Below are 22053 nucleotides of genomic sequence, written 5' to 3' on the forward strand. Positions count from 1 at the left end.
CTAAGTTACGGCTCACTCGGATCGCATCAATATTTCGTTATTCCTAATCCCACCTTTAAACCCTCCGTATTGATCCCTCATATACGTTAGGAGTGATGTTGTTCAACAACTACCTAAATATGCACTCTCTTCCGAGTAATACACACTAAATAGGCACAGTCGATTGAGAGCTATTCAACCAACTACAATATAAACGTAGTTGAACAAATAGAGAAAAAGCTACTGCAAATCTATATTAACGTAACAGGAAAATCATCCTCCAATAGGTTCCATCAAAACCCTAGATTAGAAGTTTAGCTACTCATACTCACAGTAACAATATCTCAAGTATTTGCATAAATAAATTATAAAGTAAAGATGAAGGAATGTAGAAATCGATGATTCTTTCCCCCAACGGGTGTTTCACGAGCTATCCTTGCATCCGGTCGCAAAACTCCTTCAAAAATGGTGTTTAATGTCTATTTATATGTGCAGGAAAAGACCTAAATGACATAGCCCAAGTCCTAGTCAAACAAGGAGACAAAATAAGCCTTCAAAATCCGGATCAGGCTCGCCTCAGACCGTGCCTCACGAGGTAAAACGCGAGATGAACCTCGCCCCAGACCATGCGACGCCTGCCTCCACGCGAGCTCAACCTCGCCTTATCCCTCACGTCGCCTGCTCCCACGCGAGCTCAAAGGCTTGCCTCGCCAGCTCTAACGGGAGCTCAATAGCTCGCTTCGCCAGCTTCCTCATTTTTCTGCTGCTCACTTCTTTCTTTCTTCTTTTCAACTGTTTTCAAGCACGCTTTAGACTTTAAATATTTCTTTTGCTCTACTTTCATCTCCAATGTACCTACACATAAAATAGACTCCATTATGCACAAATAAAGTGTAGTTTAACATTAAAGCACATAAAATGTAAGAATATACTAAAATATGAAATTATAGCCATACATCAACATCCAAGGGTTCAAACTACAATATCACTTGGTCAATTCATTACTTAAATCGGATCATGTTTCTTTTTTAATTTTATCCGCAGTGTGCATAACGATAGAAATGTATTAAGATGTACTGACACTCTTCTTTCTTTAAAAAATTAAATTGCTATTGCCAGTCGCCAGATTATGTGTGGTTAAGTAGCCTTACTAGTTACATTAGAAAATTTAAGTAGATGCAATCTAAGGCTGGATATCATAATATATCAATCAAAATGAATAAATGATGCTTGTTCCCACAACAAAGTACCCGCAATATCCCACATCATTGTTAAGATTCATACATCCGTTAAGATAATATGTTATGTTTGGTTAGAGAATGTTGTTTTCACAATCTTATCGCTATATTAGCCTTATTGTATGATTATTATCATGTATGTATGACTAAATTCCAAATTAAAGGATGATTATCTACCTACGATCAGGGCGAAGCCATCTTTTGCTAATGGCCCTCGTCTCAATATTACGAAAATTATACTATATTATAAGTAAAATATTAGATTTTAGATATATATAACATATATTGAACACCCTTTGTCAGCAAACTTTTTTACTTCTTTCAAGTTTTAATACCCTTAAAAGAAATTCTGGCTTCGCCACTACCTACAGCTACGACCTCTTGCATGTATTCTTCTCGCAAAAGTTTGTCTAATATTAAGAAAATTAAACATAGCTGTAGTTGTTATAATCTCTAACTCTTGAAATGTGACTTAATCACCGCATATGTACTGTCCCAATTAGCGCTAGCGCTGCACATTACACATACTCAAACAAATGCAACTATTTCCTTAAATATACCATTATCACAAAATAGACATAAGATGGTGACAAAATGACAACAAATATACCATTTTACATCTAATTATATTCTTTAAAAAATGAGAAACCAGTAAGATTAATCACAATAGGAATTCTCATTGAAGATCAGACACAAGTTAAAGGTCCAAAAGCCAAACATACATGCCAGACAACAACTACTGAGAATAAAAAGTTTCAGACACTTGAAATGACATGATAAACAATGACCTCAAGAATCCATAACAAATGCCAGATTCACCCACAAGATTAATTCCCTTCACCTAATCTACTTAAACAAGCTCCCTACTATTTCTTCTTGATGTTATAACTTTCCGATTTCTCGAAATTCCCTCCACCCGCCGCCTGTGCTGCTTTCCTTGCCGCCTTTTCTTGAAGTGCCTTTGCATCCCTGTTGAGATATTAAACACAACATCCGTGTTAGGAACACAAGCTAATCGCCCTAAAACACGAGACTTTTGGAGAAAATTGGCGAAGGAGGAACCTTTCTCGTCTTTGTTCAGGAGTTAATCCATCATTCTTAGGTTGCTTGGTCTTGTGATTTTCCCTGGCTTGAGCCCTTTCACGATATCTATCTCTCTGGTTCCCGCGTTAGCTTAAGTTAAGGTCAAAACAGGTAGGGATCGAATTAAAGTATGGCAACATCTAACCAAAGAGAAGGAAAAAAAAACTAATCTTTGGACCCCATAGCTGAAGGTAAGATCACGAGCTTATGAAGAATGAAAATTTAAACTTGACGAATCCAACCTTTAAAGTTCTTAGCACTGAATTCATTGTATTTTTTTAATTATGAATTCAAAATTTAATATTCATTGATATTTTAATAACTTTTCACATATATATTCCCCGTAGAAAATAGTGGTTCACTTGAACTCACTTTATATAGGCTGCATTCGCCTCTTATCTGAAGTATTATCAATATGAGAGATCACAATTGAAAGGGCTCAAATTAAATCCCCCGACCCCACCTGATTTCTTAGCAACCAGACGAATGGAGAAAGAATCTTGTTTATCGTTTGACAAAAATATGCATGAATGTCAGAAAGATCATGTTATGAAAGAATGGTTAATTAAATAGTACGAGATATTATACTTTTAACAAAGGCTCTATTTTTAGATTCTTCCCCCAATTTCTAGGCAACCAACCAAAAGGATCAAATGAGCTTGTACATGAATAAGCACCAATAGAAAAAATAAGAGCTTACCCCAGAAAAAGTTCTATCTTGAGATAATAGTAAGGTTGCGCACGCACTATCCTCCTCGTACCCCTTATGGGATTACACGGGGTTTGTTATTGTTGTACTCTTACCCGGCGGCGGAGGCAGAATTTTTGCTAAGGGGTTCAAAATAGAAAAGTTAAAAAATTAAAAAAGAATGTGGCCAGAATTGAACCAAGGATCTCTTACAAAGGTTTTGAACCCGAGCTATGCTTTTGGACAATATGAAGGAGATTCAAAATAAAATATATAAAGTCATAAAATAGATTTTGCCTTATATGTAAAGTGTAATTTTTCGACGGCAGTATCAGAGTAAATCACTTTCCGCCCTCCTAAATCCGCCCTTACCCAATTTTAGGCAAACAACCCAAAATAACTAAAATCTAAGCGACCAAACAAATGAAAAAAGAAAGAACCTTGTTTATGAAAAGGGAAAGAAAAAACCGATGAAGATTAGCATGAAGAAAATCAGAGAAAAGAAACATATCAGAAGGATATGAGACATTCCCAATTCTCCAACAGCCAAACAAAATTAGATGGATAAATAGCTCTAGACAAGATCCTGGAACCAAAACACAAACCAAAAAAAAAAAAAAAAAGGAGGAAATTTTAGAAGAAAAGAAAACCATCACCGAATTACACCCTAACAGAACCGAACGAAATTGACAGATGAGAAATAATAATTCGTGTAAAAGAAATTGGGGTTTATCTGATTGAGCTTGGATTAGAAGTTGTTTGCTTAAGATCGACCTTGAAATTTGAGAACAAACTTCAAAGCAGCAGAATGATATTGAGAAGTTGGGTTATTTGGAAATGCCAGGGTTTAGGGAAGTAGGTGATTTATAGTGTAAGATCAGAAGCATCGAGAAGTCACGGTTTCTCTTTTTCCTCTTCACGTTTTATTCCACTGAGCGTATAAAATGTGAGGTTAGACAAAATTTTAGCTTTAGAAACTTCTGCGAGTAATTTGTTTCCGAAGATACAAATGAAAGGGAAAGTTGCATAATTGGATGTTTTGTATTGATGAAAAATAAATTTATCATTTGGACAAATTGAATCTCGATATGTATCAAGAATATTAAGTGAAAATAGCATGACCTAGTTACTTTTTGGATCGGTAACCAAAAAATAATCAGCATTTGCAAACTAATTAAAAAATACTACTATTTTAGCTGAAACACGAAAAGTTTCAGCATAATATGCTAGATTATGGAGTTTATGCGTATAAACTTTCAGAATATTATGAAATTCCAACACATATTATGCTGAATCTAGTATGTAAAAATTTCGAATTCCAGCATATTATACTGGAATTTTTTCCAATTTTTAAGGGCGATTCTGTTCAAATTTTATTTCTAAATGAAAAAGTGATTAAATTTTGATTACTTTTGAAATTGTATCTATTTTTCAATTAACAGTTGTAAAATAGGCAATTTCTGATTTTTTTTCTCGAATATTATATGGTCATAGAAAAGTTGAGTCTGAAACTAATTGAGTTAAGAGTTATTCAGAACCATTATTATTTGTATTGCAATCGTCAATACCTGTATCGTTTGTATTGTAATTATATTATTTATGAGCCAGCACGAAGAATCTATCAAAGCCATGTAAGTACAAAAAAGAGGGAAATCAGTCAATCTTAAATAAAGCAGGATTTGGTGTAACTCCTCGATTAATTACAGACTCTTAGCGTAACGTGCGGAGAACATAATTATGAAAGTACAGGGTGGGCGAGATATTAGGGGAGCAGTTACGGATAGTTTTACTTTAAATCCTTTCCCCCATATTGTATCCCTTCTAAGAAATTATTCTCTTACTTACTAATCACAACATTATATTTCTGGCATGTCAAACAAAATAAGATACGAGAAAAAAGCTGTCAATAAGGAAACTCTGTTCTTTTACTTTACATTTGATTTCCTTTTCATTATTTTTTTTATCATTTATATTTGAGAAAATGTATCAAATCGATTGTTGGTATCCTAAAATATAAATTTACTCGATTTGACCTATTAAACTAATTTTAAGTTAAACAGTTAACAATTTATAGTATTTTATATATATACCACAAAGTCTTAATTTTTGTGGCTATAGTTAGATATTAGTCATAACTTTTGTATCTGTAGTTGAGGCTTCATAACTAATATGCAAATTGTTTTAAATATTGAAAGTGAGAAATTTGTCATACTACTTTTGATTTAAGATTTGAATCTAATTTTGTTCAATAAAAGGGGACGATTCAACATTATTATCATATTTATCAAGTACTAATTAACAACTTTCAAATTATTTAGAAAAAAATCAGACCTAAATTTATTATATCTACAAAAAGAATCAGTCGAGCAATTCTCACTGAAATAATACTTGACAACATTCCTGCATTGTGGCATTCGGATTCTACAATTGTATTCGTTCAGCCCTAGAAGATTCATGTTTTGACCATGGATGGTTGGTGGAATAATGAATATTAATCTCAGGATAAAATATAGAATTTATTTTATTTCGTATTTAGTTATCGGTATTTTTCTTTCCTTCTTTCTTATTCTATTGCGCTATCTGCAGAGGCGGAACTCGGTTTTCTAATACATGGTTGCAATAAATGTAGGAAAAATGTATCTAGTGGGAATTGATCCCTATACCTCTTAGTAAATAACTCAACCTTAAATCAAATGCACCTTTAAACCTTCTTAGAGCATGGATGCCTACAGTTATTATTATACCAATTTTAGAAAATATATACTTAAAATATCTAATTTTACAAAAAGATCATAGTTCACGTGTACCATAATTACACCTATAAATCCGCCCCGGCTATCTAGATTACTTATACCCTCATACTGTCTGATGTTTATATTATTGTAAGTAAACTAAGAGTTGAAAAGTCATGTAAAACTCAAAAAAAAAAAAAAAAACTATCGTAAAGAGCTAGTTTTATTATAAAGAAATATAGGTTCCATATCGCACAAGAGTCATTGTTGAACCAAAAACTGAGGGGAAAAAACAACTAAAAATGTTTCTTATTGTACAAAATGGAGTCTGAAAATTTCAAGGGCATTTAGGTCCTCCTTCTTGTGTCTTCCAATCTTTGTAACATGAACAACAATCTTTTTGTCCAAAAGTACCAGGTGGAACGCATTGACACCGATTACAACACTTGTTACAGAATAATAAACAATTGTTCTTGTGAGATGTATTTGAGCATCGATAATTACATGCACTCGAACACTCTACAAAAATAGAAAATAAAAGGTCATCTACTTTCTTGAAGTATAGTTAATGAATTGACTGATTAAAGAAATGTTAGAAAAGAAGTATAGTTAATGAATTGATTGATTAAAGAAATGTTGAAAAGTGCTTACGATCCGTAGGAACTGGGCAAGTATTTGGACCAATCGGCGGTTTTCCTACAAGTGAAGCGTCAAAACGTCGATATGCCTGTTTATTCAACAAATTAAAGATGAAAAAGAAATACTTATCAAATCATTGTTTAAACAATAGTTTAAGCCGAATTATAGCCTGTTTGACCAAGTTTTTTTAAAAAAAATTGAGGTGTTTGGTCATGCTTTTAGAAGGAAAAAAAGTATTTTTGAGGAGAAGCAGAAACAGTTTTTGAGAAACAAAAAAATATAACTTCTCTCTAAAAGTATTTTTCTCAGAAACACTTTTGAGAAAAATATACTTAGAAACAGTTTTCAACAGCTTGGCCAAACACTAATTACTATTCAAAAGTACTTTTTAAATTAATTAACCAAATACAAATCGATTCTCACCAAAAGTACTTTTTTGAAAAGTACTTCTCAAAATAAACAGATTTTATCAGCTTGGCCAAACAGACTATTTAGTCGTGTTAGTATGTTTCAAATATTGAATGCTCAAAAGCAAAAAATAAATAAAAATTCAAAATACTAAAAATATTCACTCACGAGGGAAACTTCAATGAAACATAATGAGGCAACCAAAGAGAGAAGCAAAGTAGCTTGAGATCTTTTTGAAATAGCCATACTTGAAGTATATTGTGTTTTGACGTTACTTTTTTGTGGTAGAGAACCTCCTACTTATATATGCGTGGTCCTAAGTTTACACAATATGGTAAGATTGATAATGTAATAAAACAGAAATTAATACGTTATTATAGATTGATAATTCCAAAGTCCAAACTTAAATAATTAAAATGTTATTATAGGTCAAACTATACTAACAATGTTAAAAATCTTTCTACTATCGGTGTAAAATCTATGGTAAGATTAGCATCGGCTCATGTATGGTAAGAACAGATCAACCGCAGTTCCTGCCTAAAATTTTCACTGTAAAAGATTTGCATAAATTGAAGTTTTCCTTAACGACTGTCTTGCCAATATTAGTGGCAGTATTCAAGAGATTAATATATGTTTTCCGCCTATCAATGCATTGAAATATCAATTACAAGATCCCAAAATCACCGCCAATATGTTGTTTTTGATAAATTTCCATTTTGAGATCCGAAAATCCTTTTCTTTGTGTCATTCATTAATTAAGAGACCAAAAAGAAATTTCTACTTTAGAGTAAAACTGTCGTTTCGAGAAATAGAATGGGTCTAGGTACGTAGGGGTGTTCATAAAAACCCGAAAAACCGAGCCAAAACCGACCAAAAAAACTGATACTTTTTAGGTTTGGTTTGGTTTGGTTTTGGTTTTGAATTTTAAAAACCGATCAAATTTGGTTTGGTTTTGATTTAATAAAAAAATAACCGAAAAAATCGAACCAAACCGACTATAGAAGTAGGTATTTAAATTTATTATTACACCTATATATATGTATATTTTTATATAAAGTTTCTAAAATGTTATGGTACATATTAGTCGTTTATATTTTTAGTCTAATTTTTTGCTATTATAATAATCTAATTCTTTGCCTTTACATTCTAGTTTGATTGGTAGTTTTCTTTTGCTAAGTATAAGAATTTATTTCATGTTAAAAATAATTAATTTTTAATTGTACTTAAATTATTCATCACTAGTTGATTCAATTATCATCAATATATCTTGGTAAATGATAAATTTCTCAAAGAGCAATTGGTTTGATAGTGTTACGTTGAAAATGTAATCTCCGGAATATGTGTTTGGTAGTGTATATCTCATATTTAAGAAAAAAATCGATAAATAACCGAAAAACCGACAAAAATCTAATCGATAAAAAACCGACTTAATTGGTTTGATTTGGTTTCAATATTTGAAGAACCGACTTAGTTGATTTGGTTTCTTTTTAGGGAAAAACCGAACCAAACCGAATCATCAACACCCCTACAGGTACGATGAGATGGTCAAACTGGAAGGGTTAATTTTTTTTAAGGGTAAGGTAATAACTCCACTAGTACGTGTTGCATTGTTATTTGTTAAAGAATGGAATTCTCTTGTATTCTAAAAAATAGTAGTTTGCAAATTGCACCTAAAAGGTGATATGCCTTGGTTTAAAAGTGAAAATATGTTATTATTATTACTCTCTGTTTCGGTTTATGTAAACCTATTTTCTTTTTGATCCGTTCCAAAAAAAATGTCCCCTTTATAAATTTGGTAAGAATTTAGCTTAAACTTAAAATTCTACCCTTAATGAAAAACTTTATAACCACACAAATACTCTGGGTCCCTTTTTGACTTATTTAGGACCACAAATTCCAAAAGTCTTCATTTTTTCTTAAACTCCGTGTCCAGTTAAATATGTTCATATAAATTGAAAATAATACACAGGGTTAGGGGGATGGAAAATGGGGGAGGGATTACAAGGTGGGAATCGAACTCTCACTGTAAATATGTTATGACATCATTCGGGTTGTTTTTTTTCTTTTTTTGGACATTGTCGTTCGAGTTGATTAAGAGGAAAAATATGTAAGTAACGTGATAAAGAATGATGCTAGAATAGTTTGTCATAAATAGCAGAGATATGTAAATATTAGTCATTGCGACAGGGCAATAAGAACAAATTTATGAATTGAATATAAGGATATTAAGCCATAGTCAAAAGGGAGATGATCCAATTATGATGAGCCACAGGAAAGATTCATCCAATCCATTTAAATTGAGATTTGAGAGGGTTGAGATTGAGCAGACAGCATGTACTTTGTTTTTTTAAAAATGGAAACCAAACAAACATTACACATTATACTACCCCATCTTTGTATAAACAATTTACAATAATTATACACCAAAGCAAAGCAAATTCCAAGAGAATTATAGGTTCAAACATGTCTGCTTTATATTTTTGGAAAATTCTTTCTTAGGTTAGCTGTGTTAGGCCAAACACAATTGAGTCCACAAAACAGGATTTTTTAATTTACGAGGGGGGAGAATCCGTAGTTTTAGAAGATTTTGTTCCCATACAACATGCCATAGATTTCTGAAAAATGGATTCCATATTCCACCAAACCTTCTTTGTCGACCCATACTTCAGACCCAAGATCAAGCATCAAAGCTGCTCATAACAACGAACCAAACCAGCTTGACAAGTTGACAAGCTACCACTATGCGCGGGGTCCGGGAAAGACCAGACTACAAGAGTCTATTGTACGCAATGTTACGCTTCCACAGCTTGAACCGATGACCTCCTGGTCACATGGCAACTTTACCAGCTACGTCAAAGCTCCTCTTCGCATAAAAAGATAAATAACGAAATAAAAAACCAGTCACATTGTTAACAAGGTCCATAGACTAGCCATAGATGCATGTGTAACGACGACTTACATTGCATTGGGATTATGCTTACGTTGCCCGAGGATAAGTATCCAAAAAATCAATTGGCCAAATTGATTAGGCAAGACCTCTTTAAGCATTTGAGCATTAAGAATTTGCTAACTTACCAAAATAGATAAGTCATCCATCTACTAACCCAATATACATGGAGATTTCAAAATCATGGGAGAGTGCTCCACTTGCAAGTCTCCTCCCCATGTTCTCCCTAATAAAGATCCATTCACAAATCAACTTATATGCTAAAGTGCCCAAAACAATACCCCGAAACTGCTGGAGCAATCCCAAGCAAAAGTATGCCAAAAACACATTTTAAGATCACCCTTTAGTTCTCATGATTGTAATGCTGCCCCTTCCGCCCTCTATGTTAATTTTTGTCTTGCCAATGACAGGCTTCCCAGAAAAAGCTGATGTGGGATAAGAAGGTGGATCTTGATTGCTTTGCTTCGACTTAGATGGTGGTGGAGTGTGTATCTTTTTGTTAATCTCTTTTAAGGTCACATCTCCTTGAACACTGCAGGGTTTGATAAAGCCGAATGGGTACACTACAGAAGATGCACCTTTTTTGGGAGGTTGCATGTATGAATTCCTACCTGAGTACATAGTCATCAGTCATCAGTTAAAAATAGGAGCTCAGTTGCAGCAAGTTTTCCATGTGTTTTCATGCAATATAACTGAAGCGAAAACGTAAACACTGAAAAGCGCACACTACTGACAATATCATAACAAGGGGATTTTTCACAATGTAATGATTTTTTGGCTATTTGAGTCTAAGAGAGTATGATTTAATAAGTGTAACCATGAATAAGTACCCAGTTTAATCATAGATAAAGTACTAACCTTTGAAAATAATGTTTCCACAAGTACGAACAGGACTACTTTTAACCATAGTTGTCTCGCGTTCTGGCGAGGAATTAATAACCTCTGCAACAGATAAGCTGCCATCAATCAAATATTAAACACGAATAACATGAAAAGGAAGAGAAGAACACCAGCACATAATAAAGTATGTAGAAGAGACAGAGACCAGAAAGAAAGAAGAAAGGAAGAAAGAAAGAAAGAGAGAACATCCAAGGGAAAGAGAGATTCTCTACCTATTATGTCAGCTTGAACATCAGGTACTCCAGATGTATTCCTGTTAAACAAAGTGAGTTAGAGCACAGAGCATAATTACAAGTCCTTACAAGCACGGAAGGCTAAAGATTAAATTTACATATCCTCGGAACCAAGCTGCAACTCAGGATCATTAAAGCAATCGGTAAGCCATTCTTCAGAAGACTCATCCAAACCTTCATGAGCCGAAGATGTTGCACCATCTAGAAAAACATATTCCGTCAACAGGAAATTCAAAAAATTTAAGCAGATATAGGTTTAGAATAATTTTAAGCAGTCCTGACCTGCATATTCAGATAGCCAGTCTGAGACCTCGCATATAGCTTCTTCGAAATATGCATCCCTCTCCTGCATTAACCAACTTCCTTGTAGGTTACTTTTATAAAAATTGTTTCTACCTCAAATACTTTTTCCGCCTTATGTAGTGTCATAAATATGTAATGAAGCAGATTTTAAAAGGTGCATTGTCACATGAGGTTCCTTAGATGAACCAAATTCCACTACTGATCTGTTGGCTTAACAGCACTCTTAACTTGGTTTCACTTGTGGGAAACAGCACACACTATTAATGCTAAGGTATGATTAGTAATGTGCTTTGATAGACATCTCCTCGAAGCACAAGCCAAAAATGTAGTAGTAGTAACCTTTGATTTTAAGCAAGTTAATGGAATCTCTTCATTTGAACCAGAAACATCCAGGATCTCAGCGTCAAATTGCAGCATTCGGCGTCTTTTTACCACTTTAGCAGGTTCTCTGCACTGCTCCAATTCCTTGGTTGTAACATCTGGATCAAACCACTTAGATCAGGTTAAGACGCTTAAACTGTGCTGAGTACTAGAAGATAGAAATAACTGTTATATTAAAATCCTTTACCCTTGACATTGAAAGTCAAGTCACCACAGTCCTTAACTGGAGTGGTTTCATCATCAAACATGTAGGAAAGATCTTCCTTGTTTTCAGTTACACCAGTCCATAAACATTCCGATACGTCTGCTTGAGGCTGCAGCCCTGTTTAACACAGATGACTCGACTCAACTATCTTTCTCACTTAAAATTACTAGAGACAGTAGCTAAACTTACCAAAGTTCTCACGGTCTTCAAGAAAAGTTTCCCCACATTGCCAATCCCATATCTCGCCGCTATAGTTTCATCAAAGAAAACAATCAATCCATTCAATTCTAGACTCGTTTTATAACAAAAGTAGATGTTCGGACTACCTCTCAACATGTAAAATGTTTCACTTGAACAGATCTCATTTTATGATGATACAAGTATTATCCTTTAAATATATTGATAGTGTCGAAAATTTAGAAAAGTCGACACAGAAATGCAGAAAATGCTTGAGACATGATCACCTATAATAGACACAGCAGAAGCATGAAATTCGAGTCACTAGAACAAATTATAGGTACACAGCGCCATTATACAATACAATATATAGACAGGCAGAACTGCAATAAAATTTAAGGAGAAATGATAAAAGACCACTTGTATCTACCATTATTAATCACCCAATGGAAACACATTACAAAATAAATGGTAATAGGAACATCACCTAATAAAATAAAGACAATTAATAACGGATATCAGAAATTAATACTCCTAAGAGAGTGGCATTTGTTTTGCAAACTCATTATAAACTTCAAACAAACGACTCTTATAGTATAAATAAAAGAAGAAAACATTATGCGAGTGTTTGTGTGTAATTTAACCCGAACTGTCGCCTTTTCACACTATGCCATTATGATTAAAGTGAAAATACAAACTCCGGCAATTCAATTTCCAGCATTTTCACTACTAACAAAGTTGAACTAAAGAACTGAACCATCAATCTAAGCAAAGATAAGAGAAACAATAATAAACCCAATATATCATTAAAAAAAACACGAAAATTGGAAGAAAAAAAAAATTTACAACGACGTACTCAAAAAGCTACCTGTTCGTATCGAAATCCATGGGCAGATCAGGCATCGCCATTAACCGCTCAACTGTTTTACTCTTAAAAATAGCCGGCAGAGAAGATCAACAGAAAAAGGGTAAAGAGAGTAAATGAGAAAATGATAGGTGCTATACTTACTGATATATTGAAGAAAGTGCCCGACCAGGGAATTGGTCTGTACTCTATATTTAGATAACCACAAAAAGGAAAAAAAAAGAAAAAATCTCCGTTCCCGTTGGCGTACAGTTTTTTGAGTGGGTGCGCTATTTTATTGCGATTTATGTAACACTGGTCTTTTGCTAGTCTTCTTATATAAATTGAAGAAGTTTCCTCCATTACAGCGAGAGAGTATATAGTGGCCCTCAAAGTCCGTTATTTTCTGGGACCCACTACTTTCTGTCTCCAACATACTTCCCCATTCTTCGTTTTGTTTTGCGTGACTTCTTTTAGTTAATGTGGTCCTTCTAAGTTTTAAGGTATTTCCATTGTCGTTCTTATTAAAATTATTTTGTTATTGTTATATAATATAGTAGTACTTGGGAGTCGTTTGGTACATAAGATAAGGATAATAATTTCGAGATAAAATTTGAAATTGTATTCCAACTCTCTTGGGATATAAGGTCAAACTGTATATAGCAAAAGTATAGGGTGCACAAATTAGTTAAGAGTGGTTAGTTTGTTAAAGTAATTAATTGACAGTTGTACAATAATTGTCATTTAGTTAGTGGAGAAGCCACTATATAGCATTGTAATGAACGGAGGTCTCACAGACTTAAGGAATACAATTTCGATCTTCTTTCTTCTCCATCCTTAATCTTCTTCCTCACAAATCTAATATGGTATCAGAGCGGGAGTTGCTGGGACTGTATTTCCGATCTAATTCCGGCGAGATTCAATTTTTCCGACAGAAATACATATGCGAAATACAAATTTGAGAAATTATTCAATTTTGAGCTCAATTTCAAGCGGCCATGGCAGACAACGAAGTTAGCTCACTCGATCATAATCATCCGTTATTTTTGCAAGCTTCAGACGCTCCAGGACTAGTCTTAATTCCGCTCAAGCCCATAGGCCCAGAAAATTACGCACTGTGGAGCAGGGCGATGAAATTGGCACTCCGGGGAAAGAGCAAGCTTGGATTTGTGGATGGATCTTGTGTAAAAAGTATGTATAAAGGTGAATTAGCAGACCAATGGGAGAAATGTAATGCAATTGTTCTATCATGGATTGGTAGTACTGTTTCAAATGAATTAATGCCTAGCATCGTATATGCATCGAATGCAAAAAAAAGGTATGGGCTGATTTTCAGGAAAGATTTGATAAGTCAAATTTAACAAGGATCTATCATCTTTGGACTGTTATTGCGATTTTGAGACAAGGAACAGACTCGGTCACTAGCTATTATTCGAAAATGAAGGATCTATGGGATGAACTAGATGTCATAACACCTTTGGCTTCGTGTGACTGTGAGGAGTCTAGGCCTTCAGTGGAGCTTTTGAAAAATATTCGCCTACTACAGTTCCTTATGGGATTGAACGAGAGTTATAGTAACATTCAAAGTAATGTCTTAGCCAAAAAACCTGTGATCACAGTGAATGAAGCCTATGCAATAGTTACACAAGAAGAAAGTCAAAGAACTCTAGGAGTCACAGACACATTGAAGGATCCTCTTACAATGTTGGCTGGTAAAGGTCATGAGTTTAAACCTAAGAGGCCAGGATTAATCTGTGATTATTGTGGCTACAAAGGACATCTAAAGGAAAATTGCTACAAGATAGTGGGGTATCCACCGGATTTCAAGAGTAAGAAGAAAGGGCAAAACTCAGGAAGCGGGACCTATGTGAACAATGCAACAAGTGAAGAGAAACATGTGCTTATGCTGCCAACACAAAGAAATTTCTTCACTGGGGATCAATATAAACAACTGGTAAATTTGTTGCAGAAGACTACCACAAATGAATGTTCCACTAATACTGCAAGTATCATTACTTTAATGACAAATGCAATTGCAAGTGATCATGTTTGGATAGTGGATTCAGGTGCTACTCACCATGTGACACATTGTAAGAATGCTCTAAATAATCTTAGAAAAGCAGATCATAAAGCAGATGGAGTACAACTGCCTACAGGTAGTAGAGCAGAAATTACACATACACGAGATGCAGTAGTTTTAGGGAATAAAACTATTGAAGGAGTATTGTATGTGCTAGATTTTAAATTCAACTTATTGTCAGTGTCAAAGCTCACTAGACAATTATGTTGCTCAGTTGGGTTTTATCTCGATTTCTGTATATTTCAGGGGCTTTACAATGGCAAGGTGATGGGGATTGGTAGAGAAAATAATGGATTATATCTGATAAAAGAAAATTTACCAACAACAACAATTAGTTTATTGAAGGAACATGGAAAAACAACATTGTATTTGAGGCTAGGCCATACATCAACAAAATCTATGCAACATATTTCAGAACTAAAGAATAAGATACAAGCTGGAGAGCAGGACAACTGTGAAGTGTGTCCTTTGGCAAGGCAATATCGACTACAGTTTCCACTTAGTAGCACTAGATCAAGTAGTATTTTCAACTCATACACATGGATGTTTGGGGATCTCATAAGGTACCTTGATATGACATGAAGCTTTATTTTGTTACAATAGTAGATGACTACAACAAGTTTTACTTGGGTGTCCTTAATACAGTCTAAATGTGAAGTAGTTGTTGTAATAAAGAACTTTATTGTAATGATAAATACTCAGTTTGAAGCTACTATGAAGATTGTTAGATCAGATAATGGTACTGAGTTCTTCAACTCTCAATGCGATACTTTATTTGCTTCTCTAGGAATCATACACAAAAGTTGTTACCCATACACCCCCACAACAAAATGAGGTAGTTGAACGAAAACATAGGTATATACTGGAGGTTGCAAGAGCCTTGAAATTTCAAAGCTTGATTCCTAGGAGATTCTGGGGTGATTATGTAAGAACTGCAGTATACTTGATAAAACAAACTGCCCACTAGTATTTTGCAAGGAAAATCCTCTTATGAGCTATTGTTTGGAAAGCCAGCCAAAATAGATCACTTAAGGGAGTTTGGTTGCTTATGTTATGCAAGTAACCTGCCTAAAGGTGATAAGTTCACAGCTAGAGCAAAAAGGGTTGTCCTTGTTGGATACTCAGAAACACAAAAGAGTTATAGGCTGTATGATTTGGAGAATAAAAGGGTATTTGTTAGCAGAGATATGGTATTTAAAGAGCATGTCTTTCCTTTTGAGAAAACTACTGATTAAGACTGTACAGAGGATCTATTTACTTCTCAACCTTCAGTTGTGGAAATAGATAGACACCAATCACATGCACACGTAATTCCAACCACAACCCAAAATATGCAAATGCCAGTTGCTGAAAACATTACTAAAGAAGTGGAGAATGCTAATATGGACTCAGTCACAGATCATGCAGAGTCTGGTGAAGACCATGGGACTGCAGCTAATATGAACTCAGTCACAGATCATGCAGAGTCTGGGGAAGACCATGAGGCTGCAACTGATGCCCCAATAAGTGAGAATCTAATCCATGATATCCTTGAACCAGAAGTTGAGACAACAATAGAAGAAGCAGGAACAGAAGAAGTGCACTCACAACCAGCATCTATAGAAGTAGAGACTAAGAAGTCTAGTCGACAAGGAAGGCCTTCTGTTTGGCTTAAGTATTACATCACCACTGCCAAGAAACACACTAACACTGTGTATTCAATCTCTAATGCTCTCTCTTACGATCATCTATCCTCTTGCATATCAGTCATATCTCAATGTTTTTTCAGTTTTAACTGAACCACAGTCCTTTAAGGAAGCTGTAAATGATCCAAGATGGATACAAGTCATGGACCAAGAAATTAAAGCACTTGAAGAGAACCATACTTGGGAAGTGGTAGATTTACCAGAAGGGAAGAAACCAATTGGTTTTAAATGGGTGTCTGAGATCAAATATAAATCAACTGCAAAGGGATACACCCAACAAGAAGGGTTGGACTATCATGAGACATTCTCACTAGTTGCCAAAATGGTAACTGTGAGAACTGTTCTGAGTATAGCAGCCTCCAAGGGGTGGATCCTCTATCAAATGAATGTCAATAATGCATTCCTACAAGGGGATATTTATGAAGAAGTGTACATGGTCTTGACACAGGGTTTCCAACGATAGGGGAAGAACAAAGCTTACAGACTATTGAAATCACTCTATGGCCTGAAACATACTCCAAGACAGTGGAACATTAAGCTCACAGATGCCTTAGTGGGAGCAGGGTATCAATAGAGTGCATACGATCATTCTCTATTCACTAAGTAGACAGCACATGATATTGTGATTATATTGGTGTATGTTGGTGATGTCTTGATCACTGGTAGTGATGCTTCCCTAGTGGAAGAGGCCAAGAGCACATTGTATAATAGGTTTAAGGTCAGAGATTTGGGTGAGCTCAGATAACTTTTTAGGCATTGAAGTGATGAGATCAGATAAGGGGGTGTTATTGAACCAGAGAAAGTATGCACTGGAAATCTGGAATTAATATCCACCACAGGACTGGATGCTGCCAAACCTGCATCCACTCCTATTGAACTCAATTAGAAACTAACCACTACGGAGTATGATAAACATGTTGGGTACAATGGTGATGAAGAGCTGTAACATGTGGGCAATTATCAAAGGTTGGTAGGCCAGTTACTCTACTTGACCATTACACGACCTGACATTTGCTTTGACGTGCAAGTTTTGAGTCAATTCATGCAGCATCCCAAGCAATCACACCTAACTGTTGCACTTTGAGTGGTCAAATACATTAAAGGTTCACCTGGCCTTGGTGTCTTTCTCAAGAGGGGTCCTATTACTCACCTTTCTGCCTTCTGTGATTTAGATTGGGCAGCATGTCTAAACACGCGAAGGTCGATCACTAGATACGTTGTCAAGCTAGGGGATTCTTTGTTGTCCTAAAAGTCAAAAAAGCAGCAGACAGTGAGTTAAAGCTCAACTGAAGCTGAATATAGAAGCTTCACAACAGTAGCAACTAAGGTTACTTGGCTAGTTGGATTGTTGCAAGAGTTGAACATTGAGATAGATCAGCCTATTGATCTATACTGTGATAGCAAAGCTGCACTTCAAATAGCGACAAATCCTATTTTTTCATGAAATGACAAAGCACATCGAGATAGATTGTTATTTTGTTCGAGAGAAGATTAAGAATGGCTTGCTCTCTCCTCATCACATTTCAACCAAACTCCAGTTGATTGATCTTATGACAAAAGGTCTTGATGTTTCTCAGTACTCCTTCCTTCTTTCCAAGCTCGGAGTGTTCAATGCTTTCCACCCCCCAGCTTAAGGGGGAGTCTTGGGATATAGGGTCAAAGTGTATATAACAAAAGTATAGGGTGTGCAAATTAGCTAAGAGTGGTTAGTTTGTTAAAGTAGTTAATTGACAGTTGTACAATAGCTGTCATTTAGTTAGTGGAGAAGCCCCTATATAGCATTGTAATGAACAGAGGTCTCACAGACTCGAGGAATACAACTTCGATCTTCTTTCTTCTCCATTCTTAATCTTCTTCCTCACAAATCTAACAATCTCATATTTGATTATAGATAATAGCTAATCCCGTGATAGATTTTACACTAGAAGGTGAGATAGTTAATCTTATGGATATTCCATATTGTACCAAATGGCCATTGAATTTGTTAAGGTTGAACACGTTTAGTTTAGTTGCCAAAAGTCCAAATGAATACGAGCAGATTAAAGAAATTGCACGTACAAAATGCGTGACTAAGAGGAAGAAGTGATGGTTATGATAAATGTGAGGTGCAATTTATAATGATTAGGTTCTTTAGCTATACATCAACAATGACGAACCTAGTGTAATGCCATAAGTGAGGTCTAGAGAGGATAGTGTGTACTTTACCCTCACCTAAAAGGTAGAGAGGTCCCCATTAGGATGTGAGGTGCATTGTCTATTGATGTTAACTTTTCTTTGTTTTGTGAAGATTTATTAGTTGAACCAGAAGTGCTAAGGATTAGCAAATTTAAAGGAACATTTGTATCAAAGGTAATATTTCAAGGACGAAATATAGATATATCCTCAAACTTAACGGGGCCATTTTGTTAAAAACACTGTTTTCCGTGATCCTCTATTTAAATATCCTTGATAAAATAATATTATCACTCAGTAGAGTATGAAGCACGACTTCCAATTTTATCCACAAAAGGAAAAAAGAAGAAAAAGTAATTAAGTATGTGTATGAAGTACAAGAGTGATTTATCTAATATTATTAAAGTCTGAAGATAAATCTCCTACTTATTTTTTTCGAAATACCTAAATATTGTTTTAAAATGTACATAAATTAAGAAAAGAATAGGGAATTCCCTTATACAAATTGCATCTTTCTTTTCTTTTTGGAGTCTGATCTGACAAGGTATTATCCTTTGTTTGTCTTGTCTAATTAACTTTATTTAATAGAAGGTGGACAGCATGAGTTGATATTCTGGCATGCTTTATTCTGTGCACAGAGCATAGCTCAAAATATTTATAGCAACAATAACATAGTATAATTCTACAAGTGTGGTGTCGGGAAGATAATACGTGCACAAACCTTACTTCTAACTTGTAAAAGTAGAAAAACTATTTTAGATAAACCATCGGCTCAAGAGAAGTATAATCATAATATTTTTTTGAAAAAATACAATAGTGGAGAAGCTTTAAAAAAAGAAAGTAGTAACAATATTAAGATAATAAGATTAATGAACACACAAAAAAAAAAAACAGGTTATAACAGAAATATAAGAATAAGAAAATACGAGAATAATACGAATACTACTGGGATGGAAAAGAAAAATGGTTGACTACCTTCTAACCTTTTTACCCTAATTCTCGACATTCACACCTTCCTATCAAAGGTCATGTTCTTGCTCGATTGAAGATGTGTAACTCAAAATATTTATAATAAATAAATAAATAAAAAACTGTAAATGCTGGGGCCTTCATATGGATGATTTGTGCAGGATTCAAAGTCATGGTTGCAGCTTATCTGCCAGAACTTAAATGAGCTTTTAGCAGAGGCAAGCATGTAACTTGTGAAACTCATCAAATGTCTGTTTTGTGAATGAAACTATTCATTAATTTGTGTAAAATAAAACAACTGTTATCAAAACAGAAATGTAAATGTTAGTTTTAGAAAATCAAAGCATTTGCACTTTCCATAACAAAGCCCATTATTTTTCTTTTTCAAATTTGTCCCTATGGAATGGGCTGGTGAAAAAGTTCAGAAGAACTATCAAAAGGCAATGGTATTCAGAAGAATTAACTTAAATAGCCACTACTCAAGTGCTTAAACTTAAAATAGCCGGTAAATATATAATATATTTATAATTCATGTATAATCTTGTATAATTATTGTATAATATATATATATATATATATATACATTGTGATAGTTAGTAAATTCGACCGATTATTTGTGTAAAAATCCTTTTACATTACTACTGTCAATTTGGCTATTTGCAGATATGGCCTCAGTAATAGTCTCACAGATGATGCAGTGGTTACCAGAGTCTCTGCAAAGCCTTTTCGACCTCTAACTGAAAACTATCTGTTGTCATCCCAACAACCAAAAAAAGATCGAGAACTTTTTTCACAACTCAATAAATAAATTGATAAGCCAATAATATTTTGTGTTTCAAAATCTAATTAATCAATATGTTAATTAATCAATTATGATAAATTGGATCAGAATTTGCTTCCTTTTTTTTATGTATCTCAACACAACATCATTATTTCATACACCATTAAATATTGTGAGATGTGTAATATTGTCACTGAAAAAGCAAGCGTAAAAAAATTAAGGAAATAAGTTAAGTCGAACTGCTGTGATTATCCAGGAAAATCAATGTTTAAAAGTATGGAAGCTTATTTGATTTTATAAGGTGACAATAACTATTCATAGAATCAACCATAGAGATATAATAAGAACAGCAGTGCTTAAAATTGCTTACAATTTTCTATAAGACCGTACCTTCTCATGGTATGCCCTTTCAATGTAAACAACGAAATGGTTTACTTTGGTTTGGTTAAAATTGAACATGACAAAAATAATCACTCTAAGTCGAAGGAGTTGCAAAAAAAAGTGTTTCAAACTTCATAGTCAAATAATATTTACCATGTTAGGTTGTGCTGAATCGGTAAGTACTCATTTATCCTTAATCAAATGTCTCGTGTTCGAGCTTGAGGAATATAGTGATCATCTTCGGTAGGAACCGATTTATTTCCGAAGTGAAACTTCTAGATGTTAGAACATGCGCAGCGAAAGCAAGCATACAATACATGTATCACAAACATGTAAACTAGACAATGATATAATTACGGAGATTCGAAACACTCATCTCTCAAAAACGTTGCACATGTCCTCCATAGAGCAAGAATTCAGGGCTTCAATCTTCTGCTATGCTCCTTGTAAGACCTTGGACGAATTTATTTGTGTGGGCAAATAATACAACTCTGAAGAGTGAGTTATTAGATGAAACCAGTCTTCCTTTAATAGACCCGAAATTAAGCCACAATAGGGGCTAAAAAACGTGTAGGATTCTGCTAGTGCAAGTAGAATTCTACTCTAACTCAAAAGGATAACTTTTCTTCCAAGCCACTTTTTACCCAAGTCTATCCAGGTTTTTACTAGGTATAGCAGGGACCACAGAAACAATAAGAGGCTACCAATTATAGTATTAATTCTAAATTTTGCATTAATTAATTTCTACTATAATTAATTACAGTTTATTCCACTAAAAAACTACAATTGAACTCCTCAATATGAATTTCAAAAATTCACTAACACTTATTTTAACTCCCCATGTTAAGATCCCAAATATCAGTCAATTAAATTAAATCACTGACAATTTAATTGAATCAACTAATTAAATCTTTATAATTCCGCTTAAACTATTTCATGTGATGGATACAAAATTCACCGGCCGGATTTTCACATGAAAACTTATAAGCTTATATAAAGGGGTATCATCAAACTCAAAACCAAGTCACAAATTCTATCAACTAATTATTATTTCACAAATGTTATTCGTTATTGTCCAATTTATTGAGCATACACTAACTCTGAATAGAGTTGTACCTTTTGATAAATTAAAACAATAAACAAATCACATTGATCATAATAACTATATCAAGATTAGGAGTTTAAGCTCATTTAATGAATTAGAGAAAATGTTTCATATATATTCAGT

The 22053-nt window shown here is 34.3% G+C and overlaps 2 protein-coding genes and 1 long non-coding RNA gene across 7 annotated transcripts; 1 reads left to right on the forward strand and 2 right to left on the reverse strand.

Moving 5' to 3' along the window:
- Positions 1-1874: 1874 nt before the first annotated feature.
- Positions 1875-4036, reverse strand: LOC107795268 (uncharacterized). 3 transcript variants are annotated; one of them, XR_012705297.1, is made up of 3 exons: positions 3763-3987; positions 2280-3574; positions 1875-2186 (listed from the first exon to the last, which is right to left on the reverse strand). It is a non-coding gene; the product is annotated as an uncharacterized LOC107795268 (long non-coding RNA). The 3 variants fall into 3 exon arrangements; XR_001650070.2 differs by having other exon boundaries at positions 2280-2390; positions 3001-3959; XR_012705296.1 differs by having other exon boundaries at positions 2280-4036.
- A 5255-nt stretch (positions 4037-9291) lies between these two features.
- On the reverse strand, positions 9292-13135 carry LOC107795269 (protein XRI1-like). 3 transcript variants are annotated; one of them, XM_016617869.2, is made up of 10 exons: positions 12923-13135; positions 12782-12843; positions 11926-11984; positions 11719-11853; positions 11490-11629; positions 11130-11193; positions 10946-11048; positions 10827-10867; positions 10573-10656; positions 9292-10325 (listed from the first exon to the last, which is right to left on the reverse strand). In XM_016617869.2, the coding sequence occupies exons 1-10, from the start codon at positions 13118-13120 to the stop codon at positions 10051-10053; spliced, it is 1161 nt and encodes a 386-aa protein (XP_016473355.1). In that variant the 5' UTR covers positions 13121-13135; the 3' UTR covers positions 9292-10050. The 3 variants fall into 3 exon arrangements, with proteins under 3 accessions (XP_016473355.1, XP_016473357.1, XP_016473356.1); XM_016617871.2 differs by having other exon boundaries at positions 10573-10670; XM_016617870.2 differs by lacking the exon at positions 11719-11853.
- Positions 13136-14195: 1060 nt separating this feature from the next.
- LOC107795270 (uncharacterized) lies at positions 14196-16072 on the forward strand. The gene is made up of 2 exons (XM_016617872.2): positions 14196-15400; positions 15805-16072. The coding sequence occupies exons 1-2, from the start codon at positions 14196-14198 to the stop codon at positions 16070-16072; spliced, it is 1473 nt and encodes a 490-aa protein (XP_016473358.2).
- The last annotated feature ends 5981 nt before the right edge of the window (positions 16073-22053 follow it).

This window comes from Nicotiana tabacum, chromosome 22 (genome assembly GCF_000715075.1).
Source record: "Nicotiana tabacum cultivar K326 chromosome 22, ASM71507v2, whole genome shotgun sequence".
NCBI lineage: Eukaryota > Viridiplantae > Streptophyta > Magnoliopsida > Solanales > Solanaceae > Nicotiana > Nicotiana tabacum.